The sequence below is a fragment of the Chelonia mydas genome, chromosome 9 (genome assembly GCF_015237465.2).
Source record: "Chelonia mydas isolate rCheMyd1 chromosome 9, rCheMyd1.pri.v2, whole genome shotgun sequence".
Lineage (NCBI taxonomy): Eukaryota > Metazoa > Chordata > Testudines > Cheloniidae > Chelonia > Chelonia mydas.
Window position 1 is genome coordinate 77,632,615 of NC_057855.1, and position 14,116 is coordinate 77,646,730.

Below are 14,116 nucleotides of genomic sequence, written 5' to 3' on the forward strand. Positions count from 1 at the left end.
AGTTCTTCCCCTACATACATTCCCCTGCTTCTCTCTCTCATCAGACTCTCAGGTATGTGCTGCACTGGTAGACATTGCCAGGGGGTGGGGAAGGACACGCTTCATCCAGGCTAGTTTTACAACAGTAACATTCTGCACTTCTATCTCACCTTCCCTTTGAGGAGTTCAAAGCTCTGGGCAAACATTAATTCATTCTCCTGGAAAGTTGGTCAGTATCAACAGCCCCATCACACAGAAGAGAAAACAGAGGCAAAGAGGTTAAGTGACATGCCACAGGTTACACAGAAAGTCAGTGAAAGAGCCAGCTTTCCTCAGCCTCAGCCAGTCCCCTAACACAGCGGTTCTCAAACGTTTGGGGCTCAGGGCCCGTTTGCAAACCTTGGAGGCCCGTCACCACCCAGTAAATGATGTTAGTACAAAACCCAACATCTGGCTTATGATATATTTCTTACCCATGCTGTCTAATATGCACATTAACATAATCATAGTGGCAGCTTCTGTCCCCACTCCACTCACTCAAATTTGGCCCGGCCAGCCCACAGCATTATGACAAAGGGGCAGCTGGGACAAACCTGAGTGGTGATGTGACCCCATGCACAGGTTCCAATACCTGGAGCAGGATGCTAAGCCCAACCAGCCCCATGGGACCGGAGCCACAGGAGCCACTGCTGTGAGCAGAGTCCAGGGCAGGCTCTGAACCCACCCCCGAAGTCCTCGCACATCCTGGGGGCAGGGCCCAACCTCCTTTCCCACCCTCTCCCCCCAGGCCTCCCACACAATACTCTGACACATTCTGGCAACCCAGTTTTGGTTGCAACCCACGGGTTGAGAAACCTGCCCTATTACACCATATCATGCTTCCTCTCTAGCTTTTATATGGCTCACATGTTGGAGCTTCCTTGCTTCCCTTGAGAAACTACTCCACAATTTAGGGCAAGTCTACACTTCAAAATTAAGCCGACCTAAGTTATGTCAACCTACAGCCACCACAGCAATTTAATCGGTTTTACACATCCACACTACACTCCTTGTGTCGGCAGTGCACGTCCTCACCAGGAGAGCTTGCACCGGTTTAACTGCCAGTGTGGGGCACTGTGGGACAGTTTCTGAAAAGCAGCAACAGCCAATGTAAGCAACGCACTGTCTACACTGATACACGTTGCCTTAACTACATAGACTTAAGCCCTACGCTTCTCGTGGAGATGGAGTTATTAGATTGATTTAGTGGGCGAGTTAAATGGGTGGAAGCTATGTTTTAGTGTAGACGCTTACAGTTAGGTTGACGTAACTCTATAGCAGAGACCAGGCCTAAGAAATCTCAATGTTAGGAAAGGCCAACATTTCCTTTTCCTTAGGGCTGGTCTACACTACTAAATTAGGTCACCTTAATTTAAGGGCAGTGAAAACATTTACACCCTGTGTGATGTAATGAAGCCAACCTAAGCACCGGTATAGACACCCCTAGATACTGCCTCTCGGAAGGGTGGATTTACTACAGCAATGGAAGAATCCCTTCCATTGGTGTCGTATGTGTCTACACTACAGAGCTACGGTGGCACAGTTGCAACTGTAGCATTTCTAATGTAGCCATACCTCTTGGGAACCCCTTATGATTGCTCTTTCTCCTTGAGGTTTACACCCTTCAGATACAGGTGGCTTTCAGAGCACACAACAGTGATTTGTTTTTGCAATACGCATTGCTTTGTAGAATAATGATGTAACATTTCCTTCCCCCAAAAGCAAAGGAAAGAAGGGCAAGAATTAGACTTTGCGACCACAAGGATCTCACATGCTGGGCATGGATGTATTGCCACTAGGATCCTCACAAGCTGTCCAGACAGCAAAGACACAAACACAGATCCTAAAGCAAATAACAGGAGAAGAAAGGAATATTTACTGCTGTTTCTTTGAAAGTGTTGGGCCAAATCTATCCCAGAGGATTCCAGGAACCAGGCATAAATTTGGTCCATTCTATCTCAATTCAATAGGCACCAGTTTCATTCTTCAGCAGTATTGACAACTGCAGAAATACACCAGGCAGGCCTAGTTACGCTCTTACCAAGCCAAGGGTATTCTGATGGCATCAGGTGATGGGTATTTCATTGAGCTCTCACTGCCATGTCTTAATATGTTGGAAATCCCAGCACTTGCATTTTGATCCCATCCATTTGCTTCATCAGGAATAAGTCAAGACAAAAATTAATTCCCCAGTTTCCAAAGGAGTGGGCCGGGGGGGGGGGGGGGGGGGGGAAGAGACAGACATACAACAGCATCATTCATAGGATTTGATTTCATGTAACAAGGGTCCTGTGTCTTTCCCAGTGCACAGGGCGATTGAAACAGCAGCCACAGATCTCAGCGAAACAGCAGGAATTCAGCCAAGGAATCTGGATTATTCAGCCACTGCTGAACCAGAGTCAAATGTCTCCAGCCACTGCAAGGGGGACAAGTTACTGAACAGAGACAGGAAGCAACCAGCTCAGCCACCCCAAACTCATCTGTTTCAAAAGTCAGAGTGCTTGATCCTGCTCCTGTTCAAATCAAGGGGAAGGGAGGTTGCTACTGAATTCAGTGTGAGCTGGCCCTGAAATTGCATGCCAAAAGTAGCCCAAAGGGACCACCAGAGGCAAGGGTGGTGATGAAGAAGCAAGTATCTCGGACCTCTCTGGGCCCTGCAGTATCAACCGGACTGCAGCTGACCAGCCAAAATAGCCTGGTGTGGGAAGTGGTTATTGTGCTTTGCAATCAGGTGACCACAAAAGAAGCCCACCTGGGGCATGATAAAAAGGGGGAACGTTGGGAGGGAGGGAGGCTGAGACTGATGTATTGTTCCCAAGATAGTGGGGGGTCGTTTGCAAGTCTAGGGCAGTGTTTTTCAAACCTGGGCTATGGTCAGGGAGCAGAGTCCATGTTTACCAAGATAAACAAAAAGGCATAGCCACAAAGCAGACAAGATATTGGCTAATCCCACAAAAATCCTTGAACGGGGTCTGTCTGGCTTGGGAGCAGCGACGGCTTCTGAATACCATATCCTCAATAAGGATGGACGTACTGAGCCCTGGAGCACCAGTGCCAGGTCATTCCAGAACACACTCCTACCCCTCTGAGCTCTCTCTCTTCACCAGCAAAGGTGGCCCTCGCACCACAGTGTCATCATCCAGCACACTGAGATGAAGTCCTAGCACTAAAAATGATTGAGATCCGAAATGCCAAGTCTGGAAGTTGCAGGAAACTTCAAGGCCTGTCAAAGAAACCTAGCCCACAGCACGTCATGCTGCATCCTCTGCTGACCATAGCCACGTCCTTCATTCTGGGCATTTGACACACCTCTGAGGGTTGGGCCTGTGACACACAAGAGATTAATGGAAACATCCTTTCAGGGTCCACACACAATTCTACAGAGTTGGTTATTTCAATGGCAAGTTTCTTTAGGATCCCCTTATTCTCGTTCCTTTGTTTCTCCTTTCCCCTGGCAACCTAACATTTCCTTCCAGGTAAGGAAAGTTGTATTCAATCTCCTCCAAATCATGTCTATGCCATTCCTGAGGGGTCATTTGATAGCACCACAAGTCACTCACTCTCCCTTGGGGCTGTGGGGCAGGTACTAGTCACAGACTCTTCACTAAGTTGAGAAACCGAGGGGGAAAAAAAGATGTTGAGAAAAAATTCAAAGTTTTCCCATTGCACAGAAGTCAACATGGATCAATATTCCTGTCTGGCTTTTGAAAAAATTTCCCCTATTTTTTTTCATCTATATATTTTTATCAACACTTTTATTCAAATAATTTTCAAAATCATTATCAAAATTTGTTTTCCAAAACTGTGGGTTGGTTTGTTTGACTAAAAAATGGGCTTCTAACACAAAGTTAAAAATTATTTTAAAAGGTTGAAAAAAGCTAGATAAAAAATGTCACAGAACATTTCAGAAAATATTGATAATGTTAACAATTGTTCATGAAAAGTTTTGCTTTTTAAAAAAAATAATTAAAATTTAAAAATACTTTACATGTAAAAATTTGTGAACTAAATCCATTGATTACACTCCCTGTCAGAAGTGAAAATCCTGGTAGCTAAATGATGTATTTCACAATGCATCCGGTCTAGAAAAGAGAGACTAAGGGGAGACGTAGTCATCTACAAATACACTAACAGGATATATGCGGGGGAAAGGAATCAAGTATTCTACAAGAATGTTTTTCACTGGGTGAAAAGTTATACCCAAAATACAATGCTTATAGGAAGGGTACCAAGACAGCAAACTCAGTAGGGGTACAGTGGATAGTTATAACTAGAGCAGGGCCAAACATTTCCAGCGGAACAGTTTTCTATTAGAAAACACTGATTTGACAAAATCAAAATGTTTTGCAAGAACTTCCCCCCGATGATCCATGAGTGGTATGTTGTATAGAGAAGGGAGGATAACACGTAACAAAAAACACTGGCCCTGCCTCAAAAACCTGAAAAACTAAGCAGGGCTAGTATTTTTATTTTATTTGGGTTTCAAATAATAAAGACATCTAGGTGCCCTGATGTAATTAATCACATAATAAATACAATTAAATTAAACCTCAGCAGCATTAAAATCATTTCCACAGGAACTCAGACTGCCAACCACCCACGCCCTTAATCATCCTGGAAACACAACCTCAGCCTTCTTTAGAGACCCTGTCTTTTGCAGTGTGCCCAGAAAGTCACCGAATTTGAGCTATTTCAGACCAAAGTCTCAGAGACACCCTGCTATACACTGCCCTCTCTCTTTTATAGATCAGCCTGTTTTTTCAACCCAGCGCCATTAAAACGGCTCCTAAGCCCTAAACCTCTTGCAGCCTCTCCATACCTCTGAGCTACACACCCACCTGCCATGTCTGCATGCCGTTTTCCCCCATATACCACCCTCCAGAGGTCTGCACATCTGAGTCTCCCCCATGCCTTCTCCCCAGATCATCAGATCTCCATTGGGAGGATGTTCTGTAACATGTGCACAATGCCTCCCACTCTAACTCCACCCCTGAATTTGCCCACAATGTCCAGGCTATTCTAACAAGTGTTGATTCCAACCACCCGTCTGTGAGCCCACTGGAGCCTAAGTTCCCTAGCGACATTCCTAACGGGAATGTTAACAAGTTTGATCATTTGCCATTAATCAATTAAATGTTGGTCCTGGACTTGTGATCTCTGCTGAAGTCTGTCTCTCTTCTTTCCTCTGTTTTGATGCACGGCAGTAACAGAGACGTCAGAAGACTTTCGAATCGAAACCTCGATTTTTATGGAGCCATAATTCAGAAACCATTCACCTGAGTCACTACAGGTTTGCGAGAAAGCCCCTACATTCGGCCCAGATGTAACATACGAACTTTGAGGCTCATATGACTTCTTTTGCGGGGGGCGGGAGGGAAGGGATTTTAGAATGGGGGTCCAGGTGCCAAAAGCCCAACTTATTATAAACACGCCATTCCGCCTTCATTCCGGAGCAGCTGCCATCATTCCATAATACTTTATAGCTTAGACTCATACTACATCGCAATGGATTTGTCAGCCTGACGGCTAGTTGCTAGAGGCTTCTTCTGGATCTAAATGTATTTAAAACCGAACAATGGTCTGAAATCCCTCCACCCCAAGCACAAGGTTAAATCTGTCACTTCCCAAACGTGAACAGCTCCCAGGTTACAGGCTGTTTGTAGGACAGGGAGTGCTTTAGCAACATCAGCTCCCAAGAGGGATTTAAAACCAAACCATAGCTCAGTGTCCACATGCAGCCACCCACCCCCCAATCCCTGGAAAGTCTGGGACTTTTCTTTTGATTTTCCTCCCCCTGCTGCCTCCCACTCTCTTCAGATCTAAAACATATGGAAACGTGGAGAGTGCCCAGATCAGACACGTGGCACTGAGAGAAGGGAACAGCTCACATAACCTCCAGTCCCTGTCACACTGCAGGGCTGCTTGCAGACACAGGGACAGAGAAAAGGGCAGACACCAATAAGGCAAAAAGAGTGAAAGGGGGACAGAGATCCTAGGAGAGAAGAAGGAAGGGCAGATGCTGAGTGAGAGACAGAGGGATGAACAGATGGTGAAAGGACACACAGGTACAGGAAAGTGATAGACGGACAAAGGTCCTCTTACTCTTAGGACAGAAGGAAGGACAGACATTGATTGAGCCATATAGGGACAGGCACTGGGGCGGGGGAAGGACAGACAGATGGGGAAGACAGATCATGGGGCAGGGAGAAGGACAGACAAGGGAAGGCAGTGAGGCAGAGTCAGGAAGATCCTGGGGCAGACGAAGGACAGACAGGATCAGGCAGATCATGGGGCAGAGGGAAGGACAGACAGAAAAGGGAAGACAGATCCTGGGGAAGGGGGGAGGACAGACAGGGTTAGGCAGATCATGGGGCAGGGGGAAGGACAGACAGACAGACAGGCAGGGGAAGGCAGTTAGACAGGGGAAGACAGATCCTGTGGCGGGAGTGGGGGGAGGACAGACAGACAAGGGAAGACAGAGCCTGAGGCAGGGGGAAGGACAGACAGAAAAGGGAAGAGAGATCCTGGGGCAGGGAGAGGACAGACAAACAGGCAGGGGAAGGCAGTGAGGCAGGGGAAGGAGAGATCCTGGGGCAGGGAGAGGACAGACAAACAGGCAGGGGAAGGCAGTGAGGCAGGGGAAGGCAGATCCTGGGGCGGGGGGAGGACAGACAGACAAGGGAAAACAGATCCTGGGGCAGGACAGTCAGACAAGGGAAGACAGACCCTGGGGCGGGGGGAGGACGGACAGACAGACAGACGGGGAAGGCAGTGAGGCAGCGGCAGGCCAGGCACTGCCAAGGGACAGACAGAGGGACGGACGGACGGAGGGGCGAGCGGAGCTCGTCTGCTCACCTGGCCCCAGCTCTCGGCCGCCCCCTTTCCGGCCCCACCGCCTCCAGGTGCAGGGCGCCGCGGCCCGCTGGAAGCGGAGCTTGAAGGACCGTTTGCTCCAGGGCGGGGGGCGCCCGGGCTCGGCCCGCAGCCGGTCCGGACTCCCCATGGGCGCCGCGGTCCGAGCGCGGCGCGGGCAGGGCGAGCCGGCCTTTCCCCTGCTCCTGCCCACGCTCTGCCCCGGCTCCGCCGCCGGCAGCCCCCGCCCCGCGGCCGGGGCTCACCCCCAGGGCCCGCCCGGCGGCTGCGGATGGGGCATGGCCGGGCGCCGGATCTCCCCGGGCCCAGGGCCGCCGCCTCCTTCTGCCAGCCCATCCCCGTGGCGCCTCGCCCTTCCCGCAGCCCAGGGCTCCAGCATCCCTCGGCTCCCGCCTCCAGCAAAGCCCCTTCCGGGGTATCCTCCATCCCCTGCACTGCCCGCAGCGCCCCGCGGGGCCTCGCCTGCTTGTGCCGGCTTCAGAGCGCCGGTCCGCACCCGCGGGAAACTAAAACCAGGGCATAGCCCTGGAGAGCAACCGCAGGTACCCCCCGGGCTCTGCAGCGCCCGGGGATCGGGGGACCGAGCCCGGGCCCCCAGCTGGGGTTCTCGGGGGACCGTGCGCTGCGCCGCCAGGCGAGTGCCAGGCAGCCCCTAGACCTTGCATTGTCATCAGTAAATAGGGGGAAATGTCATTTCACCAACCACACCCACAGACACACGTCCATCAATCACACTCAAAAATCAGGCATCGGCAAAGCCAGAAACAGGCTGCTTGAAAACTTACCCCAGTGGGATGTTAAGGGCACTTGGCAGATTTTGACGTGATGTCAACAAGTGGTGTTTTAACAGTTCTAAAAGCTTTCACTTTTTGAATCTCAACCTGGACTGTCAGTAAATAATTAGTGTCTAGCCCTCCCATCATTTCCCACACTGGTGAACCTTTACATTGGAAAAAAATGCTTACAAATATTGATATTATGAGTCAAAATTATATATATACTATATATATATATATATATATATATATATATATATATATATATATATATATAAAAACAACTCTGCCCACATAACACACACTCAGAGCTGCACTTCAACGCGCATGTCCTTTTAATTTTCCTTCCCATCACTTGGTCCCTCTCCAACTCCTTCATCACTTCTAACATGCAACCAGTTGCTTTTTTCCTGTAGGCTTAAGCTCATTGTTGATGGTGCTGCTTCTTCATTACAGGATCTTACCAGTGACAGGGGGTTTTGATGGGGAGGAGCCTTCCCCGTCTAGTCACAGCCCTCAGTGTTCTCTGCTGTGCTTCCCCAACTCCTCATGCTCCCACATTGCAGTCATGTGCCTGCTGCAGCCAACAGAAACTTTCACATCCTTTCAAGATAGGTCCTTACATGGGTAAGGGGCTCACAGAACAATGAAATGAGGTCAGGGCCCATAGGCAAAGTACGCTGCTTCTGCATCATCTCAGCTCCTGCCAGGTCAGTGTGCTAAGCAAGATCAGGAGTCAAATCCAAGTTTCCCAAATGACAGCCTAGAGCACATATCATGGGGCCACCAGAACTCTGTGACTTACAGGTTATTTCTCTTATTATCCCATCTGTCTCAAAGTGTATTCAACAGCATCTTAGCTTCTCTGGGTACATCTCCACTGAAAGGGAAAAATGTGTGTTTTTAATTTGGGTTACCTTGCCTCAGTTAGGTAACTCAGATTAACACAACCATTAAGACACAGTAACTCGTCTTTTAACTCAGGTTAGCAACTCTAGCCCAACCCGTCTCCACCATCAGTTTGAACTCGAGCTGCTAAACCATATTAAAAGAAGAGTTGCCGTGTTTTCACTGCTATTTTAATCTGAGTTAGCTAACCCAAGTTAAAATCCAACCTATTTTTGCAGCGAAGACATACACTAATATCGCTCTGAATACCAGGAAACACGTAGCTCTCTTAGGCCACTGAACCATCTCTTAAGGGAAGGAGTGGGAGCCTTAGCTCAGGACATTTAAGATTGGACTGCAGAATACCTTTGTTGACAAGCAGGTGGAGCAGACCTGGTTAGACCAGACTTTAACAATGTCTGCTTTTCTTTGATCTTATTAGAATGTTCTGAATAACTCTAGATCAGTGGTTTTCAACCTTTTTTCATTTGCAGACCCCTAAAAAATTTCAAATGGAGGTGCAGACCCCTTTGGAAATCTTAGACATAGTCTCTCAGACCACAGATTGAAAAACACTGCTCTAGGCACATGCACTACCGTATTACAAAGCACCCACCGGCCTCTTGCATACCGGCAGGCCAAGACTGTAGAGATCTCCCCAGGCAGAAGTAGGAATGGATCTAGTAACAGTGTCCAAAGAGGAGGCATAATGTTTCTTTTGCATGTTTAATGCAGATTATTTGTAGAGGCTCTTACCATAGAAAAACATAGGCACAGCTCAATTTCTTTGCCTTTCAGTGCATTCCTTTAATTCTCATTTCATGCAAGTAAAGAAATGCACTCACATTTGTCTTATGGTCCTTTTGGTCTCGCACAAGCTGTCCAGAGGATGTGCATACTAGTGTACTTTCTAGCCTGCAATTTCTTTCCTGTTTCCTTTGCAGCCTTGGGAAAAAAAAACAACCCATGTTTTGAACATAAAGAAGCAATTCCTTTGGTATCAGACAATTGGGGCCTTGTTGCCTAATTATTCCCCACACTCTCTTCTTGTAAACAATTTGTATTCTGGCCAATGCAAGGAAAAATCCCATTCCCTGGCGATGATTCTTCTAATTCTGTCCCACAAAGAATATCCCAGGGTGTTTGATAGGATCAGGTGTTAAAAGTGGGATCAGCACATTGTCAGCTGCAGGACACAGAAGAACTTTCAAGTCTGAAGTTAAAACCCCAGAAGGATGTGGGAACCAAAACAAGGGATTGGAACTGCAGTTCAACTCCACAATCCAGTGACTCTACTCCAGAGAAGGTTTATGGTAGGAAGAGAAGGAGGAAAGAAATGACTGCACAAGAAACAGTTGGGCATTTCATAACAAGCTGGAGATGCTTCTTGCTTCTGAGAGTTAGTTTCTAAGGGACCATCTATGGGGAAAGTTGATGTCTGTGGCCAAATTGCTCTAAGCAACAGCTTTTATGATATAGTTTTGGTTTGTTTCACGGGAGTTAGTCACTGTGGCATCAGGACGATATGAATGCAGAAAGCTGCCCTTTGGACTAGCCTGGAAAGGGTGGATGGATATGAGGATTGTTTTATTCAGTTATGTTTGCATGTGCTGTGACTTTCTCCTAAGGGCCTAAAAGGGGCCAGGTGACAAACAGGAGATGTTCAAAATTGTAGTAAAGTAATACTTTTATTTAACCCCTCCCCGTATAACTGCCTTGGAAAATCCTCCACGCCCGATGACTTCATATGGGAGCTACATTCCCAGAGTCCCAATCAGGACCATGAGATGGCAACTCCTGCTGAGAGTGGCAGTATAATGATATCTGCCTCTGGGTGACCATTCAGAGTTATGGAAACTGCAGCGTGGAAATGCGTGTTTCCAAGATCAGCTTTGAAATTGTATTTTAGTTGAGCAACATATAAAGCCCGCATGGATAAAAACATCCCTGGAAGACAGGCATAAACTATCAGAGTTTATAAATCATGAACTGGACTGAATGGTTCAACTGCAGAGTCTCCAGCACCAAACCACCTTGCACAAGGGGGGCGGGGGGGAATTAAATGGTCATGGATAAACTGAACCAAACAGAAAGTGCTTAGAAGTTCAGAAACAATCGCAGAGTCTCCTTTTGGGGCAGAAAGAGGGATTTCCAAAGATCCTACCATTAAGGGGAGACTGTCTCCAGATCCAGAATGAATCTAAGGCCTGGGCTACACTGTGGGGTGGTTTGAACTAAGATATGCAACTTCCGCTAAGCTATTCGCGCAGCTGAAGTCCAAGTATCTTAGTTCGAGTTACCTGGCCGTTCTCAAGGCGGCGAGTCAACCGCGGTGGCTCCCCCGTTGAGTCCGCTTACTCCTCCTGCCGAGGTGGAGTACAGGCGTCGATTTGGGGATCGATTTATCGCATCTAGATGAGACACGATAAATCGATCCCCGATAGATCAATCACTGCCCGCCGAGCCGGTGGGTAGTGAAGACGTACCCTAAGGAAAGAAAGCAAAGGCCACCTGTTTGCTTTCAAATTGCCTTGGCATAGGGTGACCAGACAGCAAGTGTGAAAAATCAGGACGGGGGGAGTGGGGAGTAATAGGAGCTTATATAAGACAAAGCCCCTAATAACAGGACTGTCCCTATAAAAACAGGACATCTGGTCACCCTACCTTGGCACGGCAATTTTTAATGAATATATTCTTACTTAGAAAGTAAGGATTTACCTCCTTAAGGCATTTGAACTAATCACTCCTGTTTTCCAGCTGTTTGATCATAGCCTCCGCTGATGCAGTTCCATGCTGGGCATTGTAGTGGGACAGGAAAGGGGCCACTTAAAAAGCGGTGACTTCCCCCCACAAAACAAAAGCAGAAAATCCTCAGAGGCCCCACTCCAGTCACACAGCCAGAAAGACTCAAAGATCTTCAGCTAGAAAGTGCCCAAGACAGGTGGGGGAGCAAACAGCCTTACCAGGAGGGTCTTGTTTCAAATCTGCCTGAGACACAACAGAGGGGTCTGGAAGTTTCTTTTTTAACAAAAGGTACCAGAGCTTCAGAATGACTCATCAGCTGAGCACAAGGCTGACCACACAGATTGAAAGAGAAAGAGAGAGAAAGAGAGAAGAGGAAGGAGAATTGAGATTCCCTTTCATCACATGTCAAGTCAAACAGCAGCATCAAAACCACTAATAATCACATTCAGCTCATTTTTTCCCTACCTCTGCAATTGGAACCCAGACTGATGACTGTATTTTCCACTGTGTAACTAGCACCTTTTTTAAAAAAATTGTTCAAAAGTCCAAATGGAAACTGGTCATCATTTCAAATGTTTCCCATCCCCACGTGTAATGAGTTTGTTGGCTCTTTCCAGTTGACTTCGCCTTTTGCGACATTTCCGTTCAGTTGTTGCCTTGGCTTAGTGGTCAAAGGCACTCAGAAAGTCAGAATGAGATTTAACCCTTTTTTTGTGGAATTGCTTACCATCCCATTACAGCTACCTGCAAACCTTGCTGCCACCATGAGCTTTTGCTGTGGCCCTTTCAGCATGTCTCAATATCCAAATTCCATTCTTTTCACCAGCTAAACTAATGCCCAGTCACAACCCATGCTGGCCCACTTCAACCATCACCCAGTTGCATTCAGTCTGTGTGTAGGTCAATAGCAATGGGAGCACTAAAAATACAAATTCTGAGAGAGAGAAACTGCTCTCTTTTCCCAGTTACTTGAGACCAGTGCCCAAACACAATCTATTCGGCGCTTCCTGTTCAACCAGTGACTCAGACCAAATCCCAACCATTCTCTTCAGACAACTCAACCCATAACACAATTAAACAAATGAACAATGCCGCAGCCCAGGGAGTGAATGCAGACTTGGTCTGGGACAAAAATAGAAGGTCCAGATACCTAAGCCAGAAGGCTGGAACCTACAGAAAACGACTCCAGAAAGCTTATGTATAAATATAAAGCGAGCGTAACCCAGCTGTGATGATAGATAGCTAACATTTTCATTGAGTTATTTTGGAACTCCAAACACTGCATACTGACCTATTCCCCATGTGTGTTATCTCAGAGAGCTCTGCTGAGGTAGCCCACTTTGGAGAATCACTGTTGCTTGATATCATTTTTTTGTTTAAAAGACATTATTGTTAGACCTCACCTTGTCATCAGCCGCTCAGCAAGCTGCATGGGGTTCCTATTTCTTGCCATTTATCTGGTTCCCTGCGTTTGATCCTTTGACTGCACTCCTGTCCCTGTTATTCATTAGTTGTCCCCCGTAATTATTTGGTTTTTCAGGTCCTGTGGACCCCCACCTTAGGCTGGGGGGGGATCCTGTAGCAGTGGGTGGGCTTTGCCTGCCCACTTCCTGGACCCCAATATGGCAGAGGGCAGGTAGGAATTACCCTCCCTGTAGCGAATGCTCTCAAGCCTTGTTTCTTGGACGAACATTATATAGATGTATTTGTATTTAGAGTGTGGCCTGTGTATAATTCTTTCCTTCTTGTTTTGCTCAGAACAATAGATGGAAAGTTTGGTTAATGTCATTAAGGAAGTGAAGGGGTAGGACACCTATGAAAATGTAGCCTCAGTCCTTGAACAGAATCTGTCTGAAAGGATAGGCTTGGTGCCAGGGAGTACTCACTTTTTGTGTGCGAGAAACAGGGCAGAGCTGCCGTGTAAGGTGGGAACACAGCAAAAGGGAAGGGAGAGAGGGAGAACTCTCTACTGGGAAAGACGGGAGCCAATGGGATGGGGCAAAGAGGCAGTAGACTTAATTAATAGTGTCTGGGGATGGGAGGGTCCATAGCAGAACGACTGAGGTTTCCCCTCTGTTTAGCTAATATCCTGGCAGTTAGTGAATGGTTCTAGCTATTTCAGTCTCAGGATAAAATTATGCCAGTTTTCTGGGGAGCTCAAGGGATTAGCACAGATATCTGGAATGTTTCATCTCTCTGGATCCTATATAGGCAGGTTAGTAGCAATGGCTGTTTGGTGGCCTGTGCGAAATTTAGTGGGAGTTTCAATTCAGTTCTGAATGGACAAAAACCACCATCACAATAAGCATTGATTGCCATCAGGGGCAGGGACAGTCTTAGCAGAGTGGCCCCAGATTGTATGAGCCACAGACACTTGAACCCCTCCCCTCCTCAAAGAGATGGGAAAAAATACAGATTTTCATTACTGACAAAGGGCTTTGATCATGTCATATCCAGCTATTCTGTGAAACAACAACAATGGGAATTCCACAGAACAGGAGGTCAGTTAGAGGGGTCACTGCAGCATGACCAGCTGATCTCAGATCCTGCACGTTAATAGGTAGGGTTTTAAAAGGAATTTGAGGACTGTTTTTGTTGTGGAACAGGAAATGGCCCAGAAAGTCAATCCAGGTAGTTTCCCAGGGGACAATGGACAGAATTATGGAGAAGAAAGTATTGTGACCATGCTCTGCAGAGGATGGAAGGACTAGGACAGGCACTTTCCTATTCAGCTACAAGGCATAAATATGGAACAACCTCCCCGCTCCAGCAAGCGGCCTCTCACCTCTTGAAATCCTACCTCTTTCATGAGGTCT

The 14,116-nt window shown here is 47.3% G+C and overlaps 1 protein-coding gene across 5 annotated transcripts in view; it reads right to left on the reverse strand.

Moving 5' to 3' along the window:
- Positions 1 to 14,116, reverse strand: part of STARD8 (StAR related lipid transfer domain containing 8) — a 145,666-nt gene that overhangs the window by 92,276 nt on the left and 39,274 nt on the right. Inside the window, exon 1 of one of the 5 annotated variants that reach the window (XM_043521751.1) lies at positions 6,874 to 7,280. The exons of the other annotated variants lie outside the window; for them this stretch is intronic. Coding sequence (XP_043377686.1) covers positions 6,874 to 7,021 — 148 coding nt within the window. The 5' untranslated portion in view covers positions 7,022 to 7,280. Of the gene's footprint in view, positions 1 to 6,873; positions 7,281 to 14,116 lie in introns of those variants that run through there. 5 annotated transcript variants of the gene reach the window in all.